Source organism: Callospermophilus lateralis, chromosome 18 (genome assembly GCF_048772815.1).
Source record: "Callospermophilus lateralis isolate mCalLat2 chromosome 18, mCalLat2.hap1, whole genome shotgun sequence".
NCBI classification, from domain to species: domain Eukaryota; kingdom Metazoa; phylum Chordata; class Mammalia; order Rodentia; family Sciuridae; genus Callospermophilus; species Callospermophilus lateralis.
The window spans coordinates 37,403,516-37,426,461 of record NC_135322.1 but is presented as its reverse complement, the minus strand read 5'-3'; the positions used below and the strand labels follow the sequence as shown (position 1 = coordinate 37,426,461).

Below are 22,946 nucleotides of genomic sequence, written 5' to 3'. Positions count from 1 at the left end.
AGCATGACTACAGACAATTTAAACAGAGTAACCTATGTCGATTAAAAAAAGTGTTTCATTTGTTTTTAAGAGTTTTTAGGTTGTAATTTTTAAAAAGAGTATTAGGTTTTAATATTTGGAAAGTTTCAGGTTTTTCTTACATAAAAAAATATATATATATATTTTATTTCTTTTTTAGTTCTCGGCAGACACAACATCTTTGTCTGTATGTGGTGCCGAGGATCGAACCCGGGCCGCATGCATGCCAGGCGAGAGCGCTACCGCTTGAGCCACATCCCCCGCCCCATAAAAATATATTTTTTAAGCATGTGTGAAGCCCTGCATTCGTTCCCCAGTACCATAAAAAGGAGAAAAAAAAATGATAAATTATTTACCTCACCAGTATCCTTATCTTCACAAAAAGAGACTTCTAATACTCTGTCTACTTCAACATAGTCTGGGTTAAATGGTTCTTCTTCCATCTAAAAAAGTACAAAGGAAGATAAATTTACTAGTGTTTCACTATAGAACTAATACATCAGTTTGAGTCCAACAAACAACATTTTTCTAGTTTAATTTCCAATAGATATTTAGGATATTATTAATTGCCATGTGATAAATAATAAAACAAATCAAACAGAGCTAAAAAAATTCAGGTATTAGAGACAAGTAGGTTACTCTAGGATATGTGTTAAAATTTTTACTAAACGTATCCTCTCTTCCTCTCCTTTGCTACTTGAAGTTCAAGTTGCAAAAGTTGAGGACTAATCAACCCAGCTTCAGACTCTGTTCTCAATACTATCATTCTTTATCTTTACCTGATGATAGTCCTTTACTGAACATCTACTCATCTAGATGAATGTAAGTAAACTCTACTTGAGCTACCTCAAACTTAGTTGCATTCATTTATTCTTCAACTTATACCTAATCCTATATTTTCTAATTGGGTTAATGAAAACACAACTTCCTCTCCAAGCCCGCCCCCCCACACACTCAGTCACACAAGCCAGAAAATGGGAAGTTGTCTTAGATTCCTTCACTTTCTTTACCTCCATCTAACTTGTACAAATTTTAAATTTTATTTTATTTTATTTTATTTTTTTAGTACCGTGGATTGGACACAGGGGTTTTTAACCCGTTTTTTTTTTTTTTTTATATTTTAAATTTTAAGACAGGGTCTCAAAGACCTCACTAAATTGCTGAAGTTGGCTTTGAACATGAAATCCTCCTTCCTCAAAAAAAAAAAAAAAAAGAAAGAAAAAAAAAAGAAATCCTCCTTCCTCAACCTCCAGAGCCACCGGTATTACAGGCATGTGCCACTGCACCTCACCAGACTTTACTTTTAACTGAAAATCAGATTAGATACTTTCTCCTCATTCTCACTGACTTATCACTTCTTACATGGATCTTTAAAAATAACTCCCAACTTGTCCCCCAATGCTTATCTTGCCTTCCTTTATTCTGTTTTTCACATTGTTGCCAGAGTAATCTTTCTCAAATATAAATTATTACTTACAGCTTCCTTGCTTAAAATCTTTTAGTGATTCTGCCTTGTTTGATAATCAGGTTCAAATTAATTTTTTTTGTGTAATAAATAAGATCCCTCCTTTTCTTCCAGCCTTATCTCCTGTTTCTTGCTACAACTATAACTCAGATTGTAACCAACCTAAGTGTCACACCTTCATGTTTTTGTACTAATTCTGCTCTCTTCTGACTAGTTTACCATTTTTTGGCTTCTGTGCTTGGGCAATTCCTACTCATCTCTGAAAGACTTCCAACAGTCATCTGTGTTTAACTTTACTGCCCTTGTCTGTTCACCCTCTAAATGTTGTATACCACATAGTTCTACCTTTAGTTCTCTTCACTATCTTAAACCTCTCCTCCTCAAACCCATACATCTATATATGACACACCTGATTACAATGATTATAGCCCAATACCAGAATGTTAATGTGATACTTTAGAGGATTAAAAAAGTATAGAAAAGGTGTTAGATATATTCATTAGTTGGAGGTAATTATTTTACAATGTATAAATGTATTCAATTATTGATGTTGTGTTCACATAAATAGAAGGCTGGCATGGAAAACATGCAATGTTTGTAATTATTTAATGTGTAAGATTTAATATACTGACAATTTTTATTTTCCATTTATTTGCTACATTATCATTTCCTTTATTTAAATAATTTGCTGATAAATTCTTTGTGATACTAGCACAACATGATTCAACTATATGCATTGAAATAATGCTAATTTAAAAATAAAAATATTATCTACCATTCTGAATTATCAGTGTTTTTGTTTCAGCTAGTTCCCAAGTTAATTTTGGAAAGAAAAATTGTGTCAATAGCATTTTTATTTGAATATCAATGTTGGAAGCCTAAGAACTAAAATGATACTTAAATCTATATGTATTCAGAGTATCACACATAATAGTTTTATTTATTTTTTTTCTTACATCTGCAAAAAAATGTGCTCTTTGTGCTTGTCTCAGTTTGAATCGTTTAATTTTCTGCTGAATCCTTTTATCTTTCAAAAGCTGCTCTTCTGTGGCCCATTCACAGTGAAGATAGGAGCTAAAATTTTTATAGAAGTAGTATATTAGAACATTATAAAAAACATACTTACGGTGCATTTTTAATTATAACATCCAATATAAAATATTATCTTCAATTATACAAATAGTTTATCACTATTTGATTTTAATAGACTTTATATAATTTGTAAAATTAAAACAATTATGATCCCTATAGCCTTAGGAGATTGTAGTCTCACGGTGTACAATTTACTATACAGAAACAGAATAGTAAACTGACTAAAAGAATAACAGCAAGATGTACTTTATCTCTTATTTTTTTCATTATAATGGATCTGCTACATCAGAATGCTATCTTATTTTGAAAATAATGTAATTTTATTTAAAAACGTTCATGAAAGTATTTAGAAAGTAACAGAAAAATGTAGAAAAAGAATGACTTTTTCACATTTAGTGGTTGCATAAGATATCTATGACCAAGATTAAAATTTAAAATTTTAATCAAAGCATCACACTACATACATTTAATGCAATAATTGAAATACCAGAAATTTTTTTAGAAAAAAAAAAATTAAATCTGAGAAGTTTAACATACAACGAATAATGCCTATAATTTATAAATGCATGTTTGTAGATTCATGCATTTTGAGATTAATAATGAATACCTTCTGGAAAAGAAATTCAAATCTTACCATGGAAGGTTTTAAAAAGTCTTCTACTTTTTAATGATTTTTAAGTTCATGTAGTTATATAAATAATAAAAATTATTTTTAAATGCAAATACAATGAAAACCACAATTTTAATTCAGTGTTTTATGTTAACTATATTAAAATATCTACCAACTTCATATTAATTTTCTAACTCAAATACTTACTAATTCTTGTATTTTACAAAAAATTCTTCTGTATCAATGATCACTCCAGATGATATCTATGAAAATAAAATTATTAATTATAAAACTTAAACAGGACATGGAATATAAAGTGTGAAATATAATATGCCATTACTTACTTCCTTCTTTACTATTCTAGAAGACAGTATTTTGTCTACAATTGCAGCATCTTCTTCACTTGGGTTCTCCTATAGGAGCGAGGGAAAGAAATATGCAATGGAAATTCTGAAATACCTTTTAGTTGCTATTTTATATATTTATGAATACACTAAAATTCAATAAATATTTATTTAGCAGAGGTGCCCGGTACTATAAACATTAGGAATACAGTAGAATGGAAAAAAATATATCATCGTTGTTATGGTTTTGTCATCATCATCATCATTATCATCATCATTCTAAGCATATTGGGCTTTTTTGTGTGCTAGGCATTATACTAAACACATTGCATCTATTAATTAATCTAATCCATTATCATATCCATTCTTATCCCTCCTATTATCATCTCTATTATGCAACTGAAGAAGCACAGGAATATTCAGAATTATTACTTACCCAAAATTTTTGATCACTCAGCTAAGAGATGAGTACTTGGCTTACAATGTAGATAAATTAAAAGAATTATAGAAGAGGAAAGCATATATGGAAGAAATAAAGGTATCAAACATGGCATTTAAGAAACTTCATAAGGCAAAGTTGAGTTCTTATGAAGAAGAGCAGGAGACAAAGTCAGAAAATCTAGACAAAGGGCTTTCTTTATATATTGCACTAAAAAAGGCATTATTATTTTAAAGGAGTCGATTAGGGTAAATTTTCAGCCAAAACATAATCCCTATCCAACTTGCTCATGGATTATTACTATCTACCTAACAATTAGTCTTTTACTTTAGAAACATTCTGCAAAGGAGAAACACTTTGAAAGAGTGTCAGGTATACACTTAAGAAGAAAGAAATATGAGGAGATATATGTATTTCTACTATTTGAAACAATTTATATTTATTTTGAAATGTAGTAATACCAAATATGTCTTACCACAAATAATTGTAAAGGCTGTTCACCAGGTAAAGGAGCTGAATTCTTTTTTATTTTTAAAGAGCCTTTAACCTCTTCTTCAGATTGTTTCCCTTCTGCATCTTCTGCATATTTTTTTCTTTTAATTTGTCTATTTGATCTTCTTTTCTGTAATGAACCACAAGGATCAGATTTATACAATTTATTGTTTTAGACAATTAAAAATCTTTGAAACAAAGATTTTAAAAATATTACTTCTATAGTTGGCAAATTCTTTATTAATTTTCATACTGATACTCAACACTCAATTTTTTCTTACTTTTCTTTTTAAAGGAAGATTATAATTTGCCCATTATAATTTTCCCACAATTTCAAATATCAAATATTCATAATAATATCTTCATTTATTTATTTTTAGAAGTTTTAAGAAAAGTCTGTTGGTTTTTAAAAAAAACTCTTTTACAGCTTAGGCAAAATGTATTTTAATAGTAATACCTTTATTGCTGGGCTACTTTTTTTTATAAACTATTGTTAAAACTATAGATGTCTTCACATTTTTGCCACAAACCTAAAAAGTATATTAGATGAAGGTTGGTTAACAAATTAGTTGGGGCATAATCCTAGAGAACATTAGAGAATTAGAGAATATTTGCAAAAATATGAAACTGTTTAAAGTAGAATAAAATAAAATGTCTTAAATACATAAAATATTTATTAAATTTACCAAATAATTCAATTTGAATAAAGGAAGAAACAATATTTCTAACCTGACTAGCTCTTCTAAAAATAAAAGCATCATAAAATGTCTTTTAAATAAAATAATTACATTTAGTATCACAATTTTTAAATAACCTAAGCAATTTAAAATCAGGAATCAAATATACGTGGTTTTACTTACCTCCCTAAATGTCTAATATTTGTTTCAAAAGTTTTTATATTTAAAGGAGAATGTTTAAAAACAAGGTTACATAATTTTTTGATGGTCACACTAAAACCCAAAATCTTAGGTTGTTTTGAAAATCCCAAAGGACTTAATTTTTACTATTTTTCTTTACACTTCTCCAAAATCTAATAGGGTGAAGGCACCTCAACCAACGGTTCTATTGCTTGATTTACCAAAGCAAATCTATCCCTTCCTCCTTTTTAATCTATATAGTGAAACTCCCATGATACTTCCCAGAAATTGAACCAACAAAATAACACATTTGGTTTTTGCCAATGTCTTCCATTTGGCAGATCTTTTGTTAGTCCACACCCCATGCATAGCACAGGAGCAAATTGTTATCTGTGTCCAGTAAGGTGGCAGTAGCAGCCTTTGTAACATCATACTTCTGCCCCTTTCTCTTATAAGTAGTGCGATATTGAGAGAAAGAAAGGCAATGCATGGTAGTCAAAAGTACATAGGAAAAACTTTCAAGATGGTTCATCATCTAGTTACACTCTGCTTCTTTGGATGGGTTCAGTGAATAGGAAGGATGTTGGAGATATAGAACCCAGGAGTACGTATATGCTAGGCAAGCACTCTACCTCAGAATTACACCCTGAGCCCCAATCTTGTTTTATTTATTTTTTTGGGGGGGGGTCATCATCCATTGGCCATGAAAATGTTTACATTTTCAAATGCCAAATAAACATTTTTATTAATACAGGAGACAGGGAAGGTGGGATAAAGTTATAATAAAAGGACTTTGTTAAACTCAGTATTCCCAATTACTATTTTAAAAAAGACATGAAATGTTTACTGTTCCTTGGGGAGGGCGTCTATGATTCTCAGCATAAAGAATGTTTAAAACAAGTATAATAAAGCTTCTTTTCTGGTCACTGAGGCATCTGAGTATGCTCACATGCCTTTTAATAGTAAATGAGGAACTAAGTGTGGTAGCACACACCTGTAATCCCAGTGATTTAGGAGCATGAGGAACGAGGATCACAAATTTGAGGCTGCCTTGGGTAATTTGATGAGACATTGTCTCAAAATAAAAAGAGCTGGGGATGTAAATCAGTGATAAAGCACCGGAGTTCAATGTCCAACATCACAAAAAACAAAAAACAAAGCAAAACAAAAAAAACAAAGGTGGATCAGTGGTCTGAAAAAATCATTTTCACTTACAAAATAGAATGAGGACCATTCACGGTAAATTGCTTCCTCATCCTATGATATCAGACTAGCATATTAAAACTCCATGGTCTGCACTTGATTTCATTAATAAATTATACTCCATAAGAGTACAGAGAAATACCACATTACTTCATTCCAAGTAACTCTCAGCAATTATTTTTTTCTGTGTTATATAGTATCTCTACTAGTTTAAAAATATAAAAATTAACCTAAACTCCACATATTTGGCTAATGCTTTTTTCTTGCTTTCTTTCTCTGTAATGTTTTCAAAACACAATTTAAAATAGTGACAAACTGTAGTAATTTCTTGTTTCTAGCTTTTTTCTTATTTCTTAGAGAATGTAACAGATCAGCACACAGCATTTTGCATATAAAGAGGTCAGAAGAATGATGTTTTTAAATAACTAATACTACATTATGATGAGATATCTGCTATAGAGGCATTAAAAAAGATTTAGTCTTCCAAATATAGTACAACTATAAAGTACTCTTTATTTAAAGATGAAAATTAAATACAACAACTAACACAGTTGTAGATTTCCTCCTGATAATGCATTGTAGTTAAAAGCTACACAGACCTTTAAAATGTCAATAATATAGATTTATAATTGATTATTAGAAAATACCCCCCTTTGGTGTTACAGCAACATGCTTGTCAAAGCAACTTAATACTATACTGAAGAGCATGGAAGAAATGTACGTGTTGACCTATACTATCATTTCAGCGTTTCGTAATTACATATGGGAAAATGGCCAGCATTATTATAGTAAAAATTAAGCTACATTTTCTCATATTGAATAAGTTAAATGTAAGTTTGCCTAAGTTAAGGATAACATATGAAGAAAAAGCCAGGCCATATAATATTAGGAGCTTTGATCACTGCCCTTACCTCAACTCTTGCAGCAGCCCAGGAGCCTTGAGCCACTACTCTCCAAATGGATAAGAAGCTGCATAAGGAAGAAGAAAGGCCATTCAGGGGCTTTCTGGCCCCATAATTCAACAATTGCCACCACCCCTATGGCCTACAGTTATTTTTAAGTATTAGAAAGCAGATGGTGGCCTGAATTATTATGACCTTCACTACATATATATTTTTGTAACTTCACAGGTTATTATTAATATCCATGTACTTTTTTTAAAAAAAAGGTAAAAGGCACAATATTTATGTCTATATTAGGGGATTTTTAATATATTCAGTTATCTTTTCTTCAACAGAAGGACTAAAGGAATTGTCTCTAAGAATGACTCAATCCATTTTCTTTGTCATTTGTATATGATTTTTAAAATGAATATTCTATCATTAAGTTCACTTAAAAATCACTCAATAAGCACAGGATAATGCCACTAGGTACTTCTCCATGTAAAAGCCATCAAGGACTTTGCATTATTACTTAACCTCTGAGGGCTTCATTTCATTACCTTGAAAATGAAAGGTTTAGAGAGGATATGTAAGTTCCCTCTCAAATCTAATATTCTATGATAATTCTACTAGGAGCATATTGTAATAATGCTGTCCTATAAGTTATACCACATAATAAAATGTATTTTTAGTATTAAACTGCAGTGTAAGTAGACATAAGGCAGTATTTTGCTACCTAAATAATTCTTAACAGAGTTCATTTCTCGGAAAATAACTTTAATACTCACTTGAGAGTCTTGATCTTTGAATGTATGCGGTGGCATATGCTCTGCATCAGATATTTCATCTGAAGATTCATTTTTTCTTTTCTGTTTCTTACCCAATGTAATAATGAGTTTGCTGTGTCAAGAGGAAAAGAATAAACAATAAGAATTTTGTATTTTTCCACTTTGGGTCAAATTAAAGATTGTCATTGTAAACTTTAGAAGAAAGTTTCTACCACTTGTATGTCCAAAAATAAATATTCAGAAATCCATAAAGACATTTTCAAAACTTAAACCTCTCTTCTACTGAATTGGACAAAAAAATAATAATATAGTTAACGTACCTATAAGCATAGAAAGGTAGTCAAGAACTATAGCTGGTTTTTAGGATATACTTAACTTTTTAGGATATAAATAACTATTACATAAAACCAATTCATTTATTATAGATTTAGATTATAAGACAGTGAGGAGCTGTTTATTACTCCTACCTTTTATTAAACTAAATTCCACTTATTGACCATAAATACTTCCATGCCCTAGGAAGCCTCTACTTCTTTCTACTCTATGGTAAATCTCTTTCTTATTTAAGACAATTCTACAATTAATTTTTCTTTAATACTTTTATTTATGTTAAGAGTAAGAAATATAGTGGGCATCGTGGTGGACACCTATAGGTCCTAGTACTTAGGAGTTTGGAGCAGGAAGATTGCAAGTTCAAGGCCAGCCTCAGCAACTTAGCAAGACTCTATCTCAAAAAAAAAAAAAAAAAAAAAGGTGGGGTACGGGCCTGGGGATGTGGCTCGGTGGTTAAGTGACCAAGTTTAGTCTGTGGTACCAAAGGAAAAAGAAAAGAAAACCATTTTTTATATTTCTGCAGTATGTATATGTCCTCTTTTATATGTGTTTATTAAATATTTTCAAACATATCAAGTACATATACCTAAACTAAGAATGTATTTTAAGTACATGGCTCTCATATTTTCTTATCTGCCTTAACAGCACATTATTAAAACACTATGTTAATCATGAACCATTCTAATTACTAATAAGCAAAATTCTACTTTAGACAACCTATATTCCAAAAACTGAAAAGTCCCCCAAATATTTTTAGGAATGGTATATCAGAAAGATTGCAGAATTCTTTCCATAATTATTTACTAATGTGGGAGAGCTTGAAAGTTAACAGCTTGTACTTTGAAATCACGGGATCAAAGATATAAACCCTGAATCTACCAATCACCTATCTGTGGGACCCTAAGCAAATTACTTGCCTACAAAAATAGGGGTAGTATAATAGCTACCTCTTCTCTTGAAAAGTTAAGTAGGACAATGTATGCATCATGGTTTGGATCTTAAACGTCCCCCAGAAGTTCATGTTTTGAAGGCTTGGTCCCTAGCTAATGGCACTACTAGGAGGTGGGAGAACTTTTAAGAGGTGAGGCCTAATTGGAGGAAGTTAGATCATTTGGCTCACACACTGAGGGAGATGGGACCCTGGCACCTTATTCTCCCTCTCTTTGCTTCCCATCTGCGACAGGGTAAGAAGCCTAGACTCTACCACATGCTCCCAGCCGTGATGTTTTGCTCCACCACAAGCCCTCAGTGACCATGGACTGAAACCTCTGAAACCATGAGAAAAAATAAATCTTTCCTCCATATAAGTCATTATTTCAGGAATTTTGTCACAGCTATGAAAAGCTTACTAATATAGTAAGTTACCTTTTAGCACAGTCCTAACTAATGGAAACTATTTTGAATTAATATATGTTCAGCCCTTTCCTAGGTTCTGGGATTGAATATGAAGTGATAGTCTTTAACCTTAAAATAGCATAACTAGACAATGATCACAGCTAAAATGCTAAAGTAGATATTAGCATAGGAAACAATGTGAACAGTGTAACCTCTTTCATTGAAAATTAAAAGTGATACAGCTGGTGAGTTGGCACACACCAGTAATCTCAGAGGCTAGGGAGGCTGAGGTAGGAGTTCAAAGCCAACATCAGCAACTAAGCAAGACCTAAGCGAGTAACTTAGTGAGACCCTGTCTCTAAATACAATATATAAAAAGGGCTGGTATGTGGCTCAGTGGTTAAGGGCCCCTGGGTTCAATCCCCAGTACCAAAAAATGAACAAATAAATAAAATAGTGTTACAGAAACAGTACAATTTGAGACAGCAACTGAATTAGTAACAGGTAGTGAAAAAAAAGACAGGGTACATTCCAGGAAGGGGGATACCACAGAAGAGTGAGGTGAATATGCTGTGGTGATAGCATGACAGGGACACAGAGTATTACAGAAGGAGAAAGCAGAAAACTGAAAAATTATATATGGTAAAGATTATAGAAGGCCTGGAAAAGACACGAAAGACTTATATTTTAAGATAAGTTTTTAAGCTCCACAGAGTAAGAGTTTAAACAAAATCTACCTATCAGCACTGGCAACAAATATTTAATAAATAGGCACTGAGATATTTTTTAATAAATAAAAGCAAAAAGCAATAAAATATAAGAATTTTAAACAAGGGAACAATGTGATTGGAAGGAAATAAAGTACAATGCAGAGAAAATATTGATACATAAAAATTCAGTTGAGAGATGAAGAGTATAATCCAGGGCCATGGCACTATGATACAGCTGGTGAGTTGGCACATGCCAATAATCTCAGAGGCTAGGAAGGCTGAGGTAGGATCATGAGTTCACAATAAAATACTGAAGAAAGATCCACAATAATTGGCTAATGACTAGCTGACTAGTTGTGAGAGAAGAAAAAAACTTTACAATGAGTTTTTCCCTACATTACTCTTGTAGTGACTATGTACAACAAGATAATGGCAATTCAACTAGCTATCCTACCTGTACGTTCTGAATGTATGAAGAAAGTAAATAAGAGTATATACATGAGTATATACAGCTCATATTGGAACCAGAAAATACAAAAAGAGGGGCTGGGGATGTGGCTCAAGCAGTAGCACACTCGCCTGGCATGCGCAGGGCACTGGGCTCGATCCTCAGCACCACATAAAAAAAATAAAGATGTTGTGTCCACCAAAAACTAAAAAAATAAATATTAAAAAAAATTCTCTCTCTCTCTCAAAAAAAAAAAAAAAAAAGAAAAAGAAAAAGAAAAGAAAATACAAAAAGATATTCTGAAACAAAATTAAGAAACTGGTTGGTCCTCTTGCCACTTTCATTTCTTATTTCTTCCCTTCTTTTTTGTTTTGTTTTGAGGTGCTAGGGATTGAACCCAGAGCCTTGTGCATGCAAGGCATGTACTCTACTAACTGAGCTATATCCCAGCCCTATTTCTTTCTTTTGACACTCATTTTTCCTTACTCTGGTTTCACAACTAAAAAATTTCCCTGGAGGTCACATCTACCCACATGATGTTGACCTTCCTCCTTATCTATAGCTTTCAAAAGTCATTTCACACCAGGTGTGTACGCACAAGCCTGTAATCCCAATGGCTGGGGAGGCTAATGCTGGAGGATCACAAGTTCTAGGCCAGCCTCAGCAATTTAGCGAAGCACTACGCAAAAGGGCTGGAAATGTAGCTCAGCAGAACGCCACCCCCCCTTCAATTCTAAGTATAGGGAGGAGGGATTGTCATTTCACTTTTGTTTCTAAACCCACTATAATCTGAACTCTTGAAACTACTTTTCATATTCATAGCTTCCATGTATTCATTGTTCACTATGAGTCAGCAACTGCACTGACTTTACATGTTTTCCTTCAATAGATGCTTATACAAGTTGGAGAGGCAAGTATAATTTTATAGAGACAAGAAACTGAGACTTGGAGAAGTTCAATAACTTGCTTAAAGTCACACAGATAGTATGAAAAGAGACAGAAATTACATAAGCCTCACTCCAAAGTCTAAATTCCCAATGTGTATAGCCACGACCTTTTTTAAAAATATATTTTTTTGTAGTTATAGACAGACAGTGTGCCTTTATTTGATTTATTTTTGTATGTGGTGTTAAGGATCAAACCCAGTGCCTCACACATACTAGGCAAGTGCTCTGCCACTGAGCCCTAGCCCCAGCCCACCACAAGCCCTCAGTGACCATGGACTGAAACCTCTGAAACCATGAGAAAAAATAAATCTTTAAAATGCTAAATCCAAGAGAAATTTTTAAAATCCCATGTACCAACATTTAACTGATCATCATTTTCTTTTTTGTACCCTTGGCTACATGATGCAATAGTCAAACTTCCTCTCACTATATTTTGGTTCCTCTTCTTCCATCTATTCCTTGAATATTGATTTTTCAGCAGGATGGTGTTCTTTTATTTTTTTGGGGGGAGGGGGGTGCAGGGGGGGGTGCAGGGGTGGTAATGGTGATTGAACCTAGGGGCATTTTACCACTTTACCCATTTCTAAATTTTGAGACAGGGTTTTGCTAACACATTTAGGGCTTTGCTAAACTGCTGAGGATGGCCTTGAACTTGTTCCTCCTGCCTCAACCTCCTGAGTTGCTGGGATTGCAGGTATGTGCCATCATGCCCGGACAGAATTCAGTTGTCTTTTCTGCCAGCCCCTCAAACTTTGGTGTTTCTCAAAGTTCTGTCTTCAGACTTCTTACCTCTTCACATACAGTAGTAAATGGGACATGTAATTTATCCTATGATCATGTACCACACAACACTACAGACAATGATGGTACCAAGATATTGTTGTGGAGGTGAAAAATTCCTATCACCTAACTACCTCTTAGCTGGTCTTAGTGCAATGTATTGTTCAGCATGTTTGTGATGATGGTGGTATAAATAAACCTACTGTGTTGCCAGTCACATATATTATAATCATAAGATTATCTATTATAAGATATATGTTATAATCATAAGATTAAAATATGTAACTGACAGCACAGTAGGTTTATTTATAATGCATGTGACTGGCAGCACATGTAACTCATAATACCTGATAGTAAATTATCATGTTACTGATTTCTGTAATTATTATACATGTTATCATTAAGTTCTTTATATTCTTACTTATTTATAAAAAAAACCAAACACATTTACTGTAAAACATTATACTGTGTTACACCACCAGCAGTCTCATACATTTTGAATATATAATCTCTTAATCATGTTGAGGCACTGACTTGTATCATCTATGTTTGTTCTAAGTACACTCTATGATGTTAACACAAGGTCAAAATCACCCCCAAGGGACTGGGGGTGTAGCTCAGTGCTAAAGTGAATGCTTAGCATCCTCAAAGACCTAGGATTAATCCCCATCACCAAAGTGGGAGAGGAGGAGATCACCTAATAACACATTTCTCAGAATGTGTTCCCATCATTACTAGACACATAATATTCTTTACTGTCACCTAGAAGTTGAAGATTTTTATATCCACTTTAGACCTTTCTCCCAAGCTTCAGACTCACATAGCCAGACTCTCATGGATACTTCACAAGTATCACAATCTCAAAATCCCCCCAAATCTAATACCTCATTTTCCATAAACTTAAGAGTACAACAATTTACTAATATTAAACTATGATGTAAATTCAGAAAAGTGTATATATAAAAAATCAATGAATTTTTTTTAAAAAAACATTATATAATTAGCTTCCATATCAAGAAACAAGAAATTGGTTTTTCATAAGCTCCCTCATGCCTCTTCTTCAACCAATAACCTCCTCCTAAGGATATCCATTATTTTCCTTGTGATTATTTGATAAAACCTCAGGTAATTCTACAGATGGCAAGCTCAGTAAATAAAACTGGGCAGTAGGAATATATATTTGATGCACTTTCTCACTTGCTGTCCATTGCCACCATTAATGGATATCTTACACTAGTTAAAAGAGAGTTCCATTCTTAAGAACTTCACATGAAATGCAAATCAAAGTCTATTAATATTCTTTAATACACTGCTTTAAAAGGCATTTTCTTCATGATGGGTTAGTTGAATAAATTATGTAAAACAAATGTTCTGATATAATATCTAAGTGGCTGCTTAAAGACTTAAATCCCATAAATAAAAACCTCAAGGGCTGGGGCTATAGCTCAGTGGTAGAGCACTTGCCTTACACATGTGAGGCACTGGGTTCGATCCTCAGCACCACACAAAAATAAACAAAATAAAAATATTAAAATAAATAAATAAATAAAAATTAAAAAAATAAAAATAAAAACTTCAACAAGCTTCAGTGGTTCATGCCCTTAATCCCAGGGTGCTTGAAGGCTGAGTAGGCGGGGCAGGAATCCACAAGTTCAAGGCCAGTCTCAGCAATTCAGCAAGACCCCATTGCAAAATAAAAAGGACTAGGAGTGTAGCTCAGTGATAAAGTGTCCCAGGGTTCAATTCCTAGTTGGATCAAAACAAAACAAAGCAAAACAGATTCCTCAGGAGGAAATGTCAAGAGACTTTCTACAAAACAACTGGCCAATATGCTTCATAAATGAAAACCCAGGACTGGAGATGTAACTCAGTAGTAAAGCGCTTGCCTCACCAGTGTTTAAGAACTTGGGTTCAATCCCCAGTAACATTTAAAAACAAAAAAGTAAAAAAATCATAAAAGACAGAGACTGAGGAATTATTGCCAATTAAAAGGAGTTTAAGAAGACATGAAAACAAAATGAAGTGTGGGATCCTGAATTGGATTAGGGCCCAATAGGAAATCTACAACAACAACAAAGGAAAAACTAACAACATCTGTATGAGGATTAGTTAACAGAATTAGTAAAAGGATTGTATAAATTTGGAACAGGAACTCTGACCTATTTTTGCAACTCTAAAATTATTTTTTAAAAAATCAAAACAACCAAAAAACAAATGTGCAAGCAGATGTGCAAGTCCCAACCCCAGGTTTCATATTTAATAAGTGGGATTCCAATATGACTTTAAAAATATAACACCAAGAGATTCTGATGCTCCACCAGGTTTGGGAACCATTGACACAAAGAATTGGGAATACAGGAAATGCTAGAAACAAATATTCAGGATAATAAAACTATTTAATATTTATAGAACACTTAAAACTGCAAATGTCTTTGACTCCAATATCTCAGTTGATTCTGAGAAAAATTCTAAAATTGACAAAGAAGATATTGGTCTTGAAACACAGAGAAAGAAAGCTCAGCTCCAAACGGTGAAACAAACTGCCAAAGCCACAGTCTAATAAAACAACAAAAGGTCCCTTTATTCCTAGATTTCTATTTCCAACTTATCTTACTGATTTTAAGATAAAGTGACACATATACTTCAACCTGTGAATAAAGATTTAATACCAATAAACATGGTTTAATGAATAAAGAGAAATCCGAAACCATATAATCTTTTAGTAAATCATTAACAATGATTTATCTGACCACCCCCACACCCCACAGCCCCAGTATCCAGGATTGAATCCTGGGGCCTTGTACTTGCTAGGCAAGCACTCTACCAATGACTTACATCCCCAGCCCAGCTATTTGTCTCAGGAACAATCAGAAATCTCTACTGTCTGCACAATAGCCACAATAGCAAAAGACAGCCACAAATATTACCTAATGAAAATCAGACAATTGAAAAGAATACAAATAATATAATTAAACAAAATACCTAACAGCCACAGAGCATCTCATTCTTCTAAAGTTTAGTTTCCTATATTAATTCTAAACTAAAATTTCATTATAAATAAAAATAAAGTTTACTATAAATCATTCTTCAAATACAGTGACAATTTATTATCTAACAAGATATATTTCCAAAGGAAAGTAATATAGAACAAATTAATAACAAAGGCTTTACACAAAGTTTTGAGTTTTAAAAACATGAACAGGATCTGTTAATCAGTATTAGCAAACTACAGCAACAGATATTCAGGCAAGTAAAAAAAAAAAAAAACTAAATATCAAAACATAATTTGTTTCTGACACAAAAGGGCAATTGAAACTAAGGTATGAATTTGAAATCCTAATTCGTTTAATAAACATAGCCACTAGAAAACTGCAAGGTTTTTACCTGAAATGTCTATACTTGATTTTTAGATGCAATTTATGCACTCATCCAAATTCTGCCCACAAGTTATTAGATGCTGTGTAACAAGTTGTGTTTTCTAAATGTGTCAATCTATAACTGCCTCCTGTTGATTCTCTCATTGCAACAACTGGACAATGAATCTAAACCAATTAGTCCACTTATAATAATTAATATATCCAATTCATCATAAGTGAAAAAATAGACAATACTATTTATATTCCAAGCCAAAAGAAAGGAATTGAGGTTATTTTAAATGTCAAAGATAAATTTTATTACTTTTCTTCAATTTAGTTTAAATTGTAATCCTTGAATATGTGAAAGCAACATTGCAAACTTTTGGTAACTTGGATTATTATTATTTCCTGATTAAAGTTGGACATCATTTTTTTCAAAAGACCGAATTAAATGATATGTCAGTATGCATTCTACTGTCATGTATAACCTTTTACAAAGAATGAAAAAAATATACGAATTGAACCAATCATGGTGACCCAGGCCTGTAATCTCAGCAACTAGGGAGATTAGGGAGATTTTTCTCTTACTGACATAAAATAATGGTCCATCTTGCTGGGTACAGTGCTGCATACCTGTAATCCCAGCAACTCTGGAGTTTGAGGCAGAAGGATCACAAGTTCAAAGCTAGCCTTGCTTAGCAATTTAAACACTGTCACAAAACAATTGTTTTTAAAAAGGCCTGGGTATATGGCTCAGTGGTAAAGCACGGCCTAGTATATGCAAGGTCCTGGGTTCAATCACCAGTACCACATGGAATTAAATGAAACAAAAATAATGATGTGTCTTATAATCGATGACATCTTAGATTCAATATCTTTTATTTTATTTATCTTTTCCTATGATAACCCTTACTAGATCATGTAAAGATATAATTCATAAAATTGAAAATGTAAATTTTATTTTATTTTTTGTGGTGCTGGGTATTGAACCCAGGGCCTTGTGCATGTGAGGTAAGCACTCTACTGAGCTATATCCCCAGCTCTAAAAGTGTAAATTTTGACTGAAACTCATACCAACATATTTATCAACTCTTTTTTAAAAAATTTTTGTTATAGATGAACGCAATGCCTTTGTTTTATTTATTTGTTTTTATGTGGTACTGAGGATTGAACCCAGTGCCTCACACATGCTAGGCAAGTGCTCTACCACTGAGCTATAACCCCAGGCCCTATATCAACTCTTTCTGCAGAATAATGTTTCATATTTTACCAAGTATTATAATTTAGATAAAAGCAGTGAAATTAATAGTGCGTTTTATCTGCCTGGCTTTGAAAAATTATAGAACTTATATAAACACTACTAATAAAAATACATAATAAATTAATGACATGTATTTTTACAACTGGGTTTTTACTTATAAGGCACAAAGAAACAATTAATTAAATAGTGTATTTATATTATTCAAGCAGACGTTTCAAAATTACTATTGTTTTGAAAAAATTATAATCATTGGCTCATGTGTCATCTTATTAACAGGGAGTGCTAATTTGTAATGATTCCACCTTTTTTTCCCCTTCAGGTTTTATTCGATCTTATTTTTTCCTTCCAATTTTATTATATGGATAGAAATCTCTCTCTAGCATGTTCTTTTATAAAAAAGACACATACAAATGTGTATATATAATGGTATGTACAAACAAATGTTATTTTCTTCTTTCCTCGTTTGTTTAAATTTTTTTTTTAGTTGTTGATGGATTTTATCGTCTTTATTTTTATGTGGTGCAGAGGATCGAACCCAGTGCCTCACGCAAGCTAGGCGAGCACACTACCACTGAGCTACAACCCCAGCCCTGTTTAAATTTTTTATTTTGTAAAACTGGGGATTGTTCTACTATAGAGATACATCTCCAGTCTGCCTTATTTTTTATTTTGAGGCTGCCCTTGAACTTGCTGTCCTCCTGATTCAACCTCTGAGTCACTTAGATTAGAGGTGTATATCATAGTGCCTGGCTGAGATTTTTGGATTTTATTTTTATTTTTTCATGCTGGGAATCAAAGCCTGCACCTTGCACATGTTTGGCAAGCACTCTACCACGGAGCTACATCCCTGACCTCTACTTTAGTCATTTGAACCTTCAAAAAGAAAAAGGAGCTGGTGGCACACACCTGTAATCCCAGTAAGGAGATAGCAAATTGAGGCCAGCCACTACAATTTAGTAAAGCACTCTTTCAAAATAAAACATAAAAAGAACCAGGCATGTGTCTCAGTGACAGAGCACACCTGGGTTTAATCCCAAGTATTTAAAAACAAACAAAAATTCAGGTATTTCCCGCTGTAACTAAAGAAAAAAGGCTACTTCTAATACTTGATAAAAAGTATTTCTGTAATAAATAAAATTATGAGTAATAAAAAGTTAATCACAAAGGACTATAACTGATTAAAGTTATATAGCTATGAGAATATTTATTTATTTATTTACATTTTAAAAGCCATTTTAGAATCTAACTCTTGTTAAATTTCAGGCATATTTCAAACAAAATTTCCTTACCATCCCAAATTCCACTTTAGTTAACAAGATAATCAGTAGCACACTTATAAGAAAAATAGCCAGGGCAACTCTGTCTCAAAATAAAATATAAAAGGACTAGGGAAATGCACCCCAGGTCCAATTCACAGTACCTGCACTCAGAAAATAGTCACTATCATTAGTCTGGGGGTACAGCTCAGTGGTAAAGCACTTGCCTAAAATGTATGAGGCCCTGGGTTCCATCTCCAGAACCATAACCACAAAAAAACAAACAACACACACAACCAAAGTGTGATAACTGGTATGTGTCCTCCAGCACCCCACTTCTATTTGATTTAGGAATGAAGATTTAAGAGAAAGAGAACCCAGGTACCTGAGTGAGTATAAACTTACAGGAAAGTGTGTAACTCCTAGTCTTGGCTTTTTCCATAAATAAATGCATGCTATCTATGGTCTCAGAAAATACTAACAACAAATGCTTTATAAGCACCAAGCATGTTCCAGATATTGTTTTATAAGTCTTAAATGTTATTAACTTATTTTGTTCTCAAAATAACACTGTAAGGCAACTACTGTTATTATTCCCATTTTACAGATTAGAGGTTAAGTGTCTTGTCTGCTCAGGTTTATACTACTTGTAATTGATGAAACTGGAAATAGAACAAATGCAACTGGTTTCAGAGCTAAAAATTTAACTACATTATCACTGAATTGAAATGCCTACCGTAAGGTACAGAATTATTATAAAAATTAAATAAGACTATGAGAATACTCTGAAAAGGACATTCTATTCCTTTCATTGAAAAAAAATCAATGTACAATAGTGATAAAAGATTTCAAACACACTTGCAAGCAAAGGGAATAATAGCAGTATTGTTTTTCTTCAGATTAATCTTCTCAGATTAAAACATATCTGAGTTAAATAAATTTGAACTGACTGTACATCAACCATAAATTATTGTTGACAATTTACTTCTTAAATTTTTCATTTCATACTGTTAGTGGTTAAGTTGCAACATACACTGCCTTTCAATTAACTGATATCAATAATTTTATATTAGCAGATCAATTCTTCTAAAACTAGAAAACCAAAAGTTTAAAAATGTTTCATATATCATAAAATGCTGCTAGTTAAAATGATGCAATTGATCTTAAGAAAAATGATAATTCTCTACATAAAAATTAAAAACAGCAAATTCAAAATTTACTGTTGCTTGCTGGAAGAAACAGTAATGAAATTTTATAATCCACACTAACAATAGAATATATGAATTTCACTTATTCCAATTATGTTTTTTCCTCCAACATGATCATAACCTTTTGTCTTTAGCTGATAAAGACAATCAAGATTGTTTTATTCTAAAATATAGGCAAGACTCAAATTTATTTACTTATCTGCGAAATTTATTTACCTATCTCTACCAAAAAAGGCCTAAAACCGGGCATATATTCAATAGTAAGTGTTTGCCAAGCATGCACAAGGCTCTAGGTCAGTATTTCACCATGTATTTAAACAAAATGGAAAAATAAAAGTTATTTCTATCATAATTCTTTTTTCTGTTTTCTAGAGTCTGCCACCACTAAAACCAAAGCACTAGGGCTGGGGATAGAGCTCAGCTGGTAGAGTGCTTACCTTGCAAGCCCGTGGCCCTGAGTTCTAATTCCCAGTACCACCAGAAAAAAAAAAAAAAAAAAGGCACTAAATTGATAAAGGTTACATAATATTAAAATTTACTGCGAATAATCTACCTGCTACAGTGTTACTACTTCCAACTATATTAACTTACTTTAAAATAGTAACTATAACTTTCGAAATTTATCTACTATTTTCTTCTTGTATTGTTTTTCAGAGTGCTATCCTTCTGAACAGGACACTACTCTGCTTGTATCACTATAGAAATTAAAACTGGAAAACCTCATATTAATTTTTAATATAGCAAGAGATTAAATATGGGTTTCTTGAATTAAAACTAGACATAAGTATGGAAAAATAAAATACTTTCATACTGAAAACTTAAGAAATAAATGGGTAGAAATCTAACTTCTGAATTCCATTTTACCTGTCTGCAAATAAAATGCAAAATCAAAAGCTACTTATTAATCTATTATAATAAGAGCCAATATTAATTAATGGTTTGAAGAATATCACAACCAAACTAAAACATTCAATTTGGTGGTTGCATTTAAAATGTTAAGAATTCAATTGGTTTACAAATTTTTTTAAAATTCTAAATATCTACAAAATATATTAATAATTTCTTAAGCAAATGAAGATCTTAATAACAAGGGAGGGCTGGGGATATAGCTCAGCTGGTAGAGTGCTTGCTCTGAATGCACAAGGCCCTATGTTCAATCCCCAGCACCACCAAAAAACAAAAAAGAAGTAACTTTAGTTCACTTTGACTTTGGGCCTGGGGATGTGGCTCAAGAGGTAGCGTGCTCGCCTGGCATGCGTGTGGCTCAGGTTCGATCCTCAGCACCACATACAAACAAAGATGCTGTGTCCGCCGAGAACTAAAAAATAAATATTAAAAAAAAATTCTCTCTCTCTCTCACTTTCTCTTTAAAAAAAAATTAATAACAAGGGAATTCTTTCTTCATTGTGTACATTTTTTTTTTTTTTAAAGAAGACGAAACTCAGTAAAAGCACTTTAGGTAAAATTGCACATCAAGTCTTCGAGAATGACCAAATAGTCATGCAAAAACAATCCTAAACTATGTTAGCCTTAGGTAATGTTTATCCTTGCTGGTAAAACATACATATAAGGCCATAACTATTATTATATTCTATTTTTTCAAAATGTGTTGAACAAATAAAAATACATAGAATTAAATTACTCTCCTACAGCAATTCTTTGTCCTTTAAATTATCTTGGAGCATTAATCCTCACCTGGCCTCTTTATTACATAAGGTAAATCAGAGCTTATATGGGAGTAAGTCAGAAAGAGCCAAGAGCTAATTGTTATTGTTGACTTACATGGTCTTAGTTCTACTGCCATTCCATTTAGCCCAAAGTTGTTGATTTTGAGAAAATATTGTACTTAATGTTTCTGAAGGGCAAGGTGCAGTGATATGGTAGAATTAAGTGGTAAAGAAATCTTTTAAAGAATTATGATGCATGTTTCTAAACAAAGTAAATTTGGAAAAAATAAAAAGTAAAATCCACAGCCATATGGATTTTTCCCCTTGTTTGATATTCTTTCACTAAAATTAATACACAAAAAGCTACATTCACAGAATAGTAAAATTTAGTATGTCCTAAAATATGGCCCAATTTATTCAAAAAAGAAAATAAGGTACACATGATATCCAGTAATATAAAACTCTAATGTTGTAGTAAACATGTCATTCTCAAAAGTAGAAGATAAAACGCCTGCATTTTAACAAAAATTAAAATAAATTAATTATAATAACTTACCCAATTTTTGTCTTCTCTTTTAACTTAGAACAAGTTTTTGTTTTTTTGTTGTCTTTGTCCTTTGGCTTGGATTTTGTCCTTCTACCTTTCTTTTCCTCTTTGCCTTCAACTGAAGCACTAGGAAAGTTTTCAGGGCTCATTACTCGTGGAATATTGCGTTCCCCACGCTCCTTTGCTTTTGCTATGGCCTCTGATATTATACGATTAGCCTTTTCTTGCTTGCTTTCTGATTCCACCTTTTTTCTCTGCTTCTTCTCAGACATGACCCTCACCTGGGTATTCTGCAACTTAGTATATGTCCCAGAACCATCATTCTTCTTGGAAGATGGAGGCTAGGGAAACCAAAATATTGTTTTTATGGAATGCACCAAAGTATATTATAAAAACAACTGACATAAATATCTGAAATTTTTAAATTAAGCTTAAATAGAGAAGTAAAATTACATGAGCAAATATGTGAGTACTACAAACAAATTTAAAATTAAGATACTTTGCTTATCTGGAAATCAGTAAAAGTATAAACAGCCCTACTGCTGCTTTGAAAATGAAGGTTAAGGAAGGATGAATATAGATTCATTGATATTTTCATAGCATTATTGGTTCATTAGTAGATCCAGATTTTGTCCTGTACATGTAAACTTGTTAAAATTTTGTCCTGTAAATATTCTGTTCAATTGGAATTAAAGTTTTTTCTTTCCTCTCCACTCTAAAACTCTGAAAATTATTAATACATTTAAAATAGCAATTTTAATTTAGAATCACTATTCTTTATAGTTTATTATGGCTTTTTAAAAAACAAAGCCTCTACTTTAAAACTAGAATGAGAACCTGAAATCATTTAATCATTTTAATGCAGCAACACAATAGTTAGTAAACAGACATTCTCATACTTAAAATTAG

At 32.4% G+C, this 22,946-nt stretch overlaps 1 protein-coding gene across 12 annotated transcripts in view; it reads right to left on the bottom strand.

Annotated features, from left to right (window-relative positions):
• Chd9 (chromodomain helicase DNA binding protein 9) overlaps positions 1-22,946 on the bottom strand; it is a 248,528-nt gene that overhangs the window by 80,928 nt on the left and 144,654 nt on the right. For 11 of the 12 annotated variants that reach the window (XM_076839115.2, XM_076839124.2, XM_076839121.2 and 8 more), the window contains exons 3-9: positions 22,047-22,378; positions 8,190-8,301; positions 4,444-4,590; positions 3,530-3,598; positions 3,393-3,448; positions 2,440-2,557; positions 375-461 (exon numbers count right to left, since the gene is read on the bottom strand). In XM_076839115.2, coding sequence (XP_076695230.2) covers positions 375-461; positions 2,440-2,557; positions 3,393-3,448; positions 3,530-3,598; positions 4,444-4,590; positions 8,190-8,301; positions 22,047-22,378 — 921 coding nt within the window. Of the gene's footprint in view, positions 1-374; positions 462-2,439; positions 2,558-3,392; positions 3,449-3,529; positions 3,599-4,443; positions 4,591-7,431; positions 7,490-8,189; positions 8,302-22,046; positions 22,379-22,946 lie in introns of those variants that run through there. The other variant, XM_076839126.2, reaches the window with a different exon arrangement.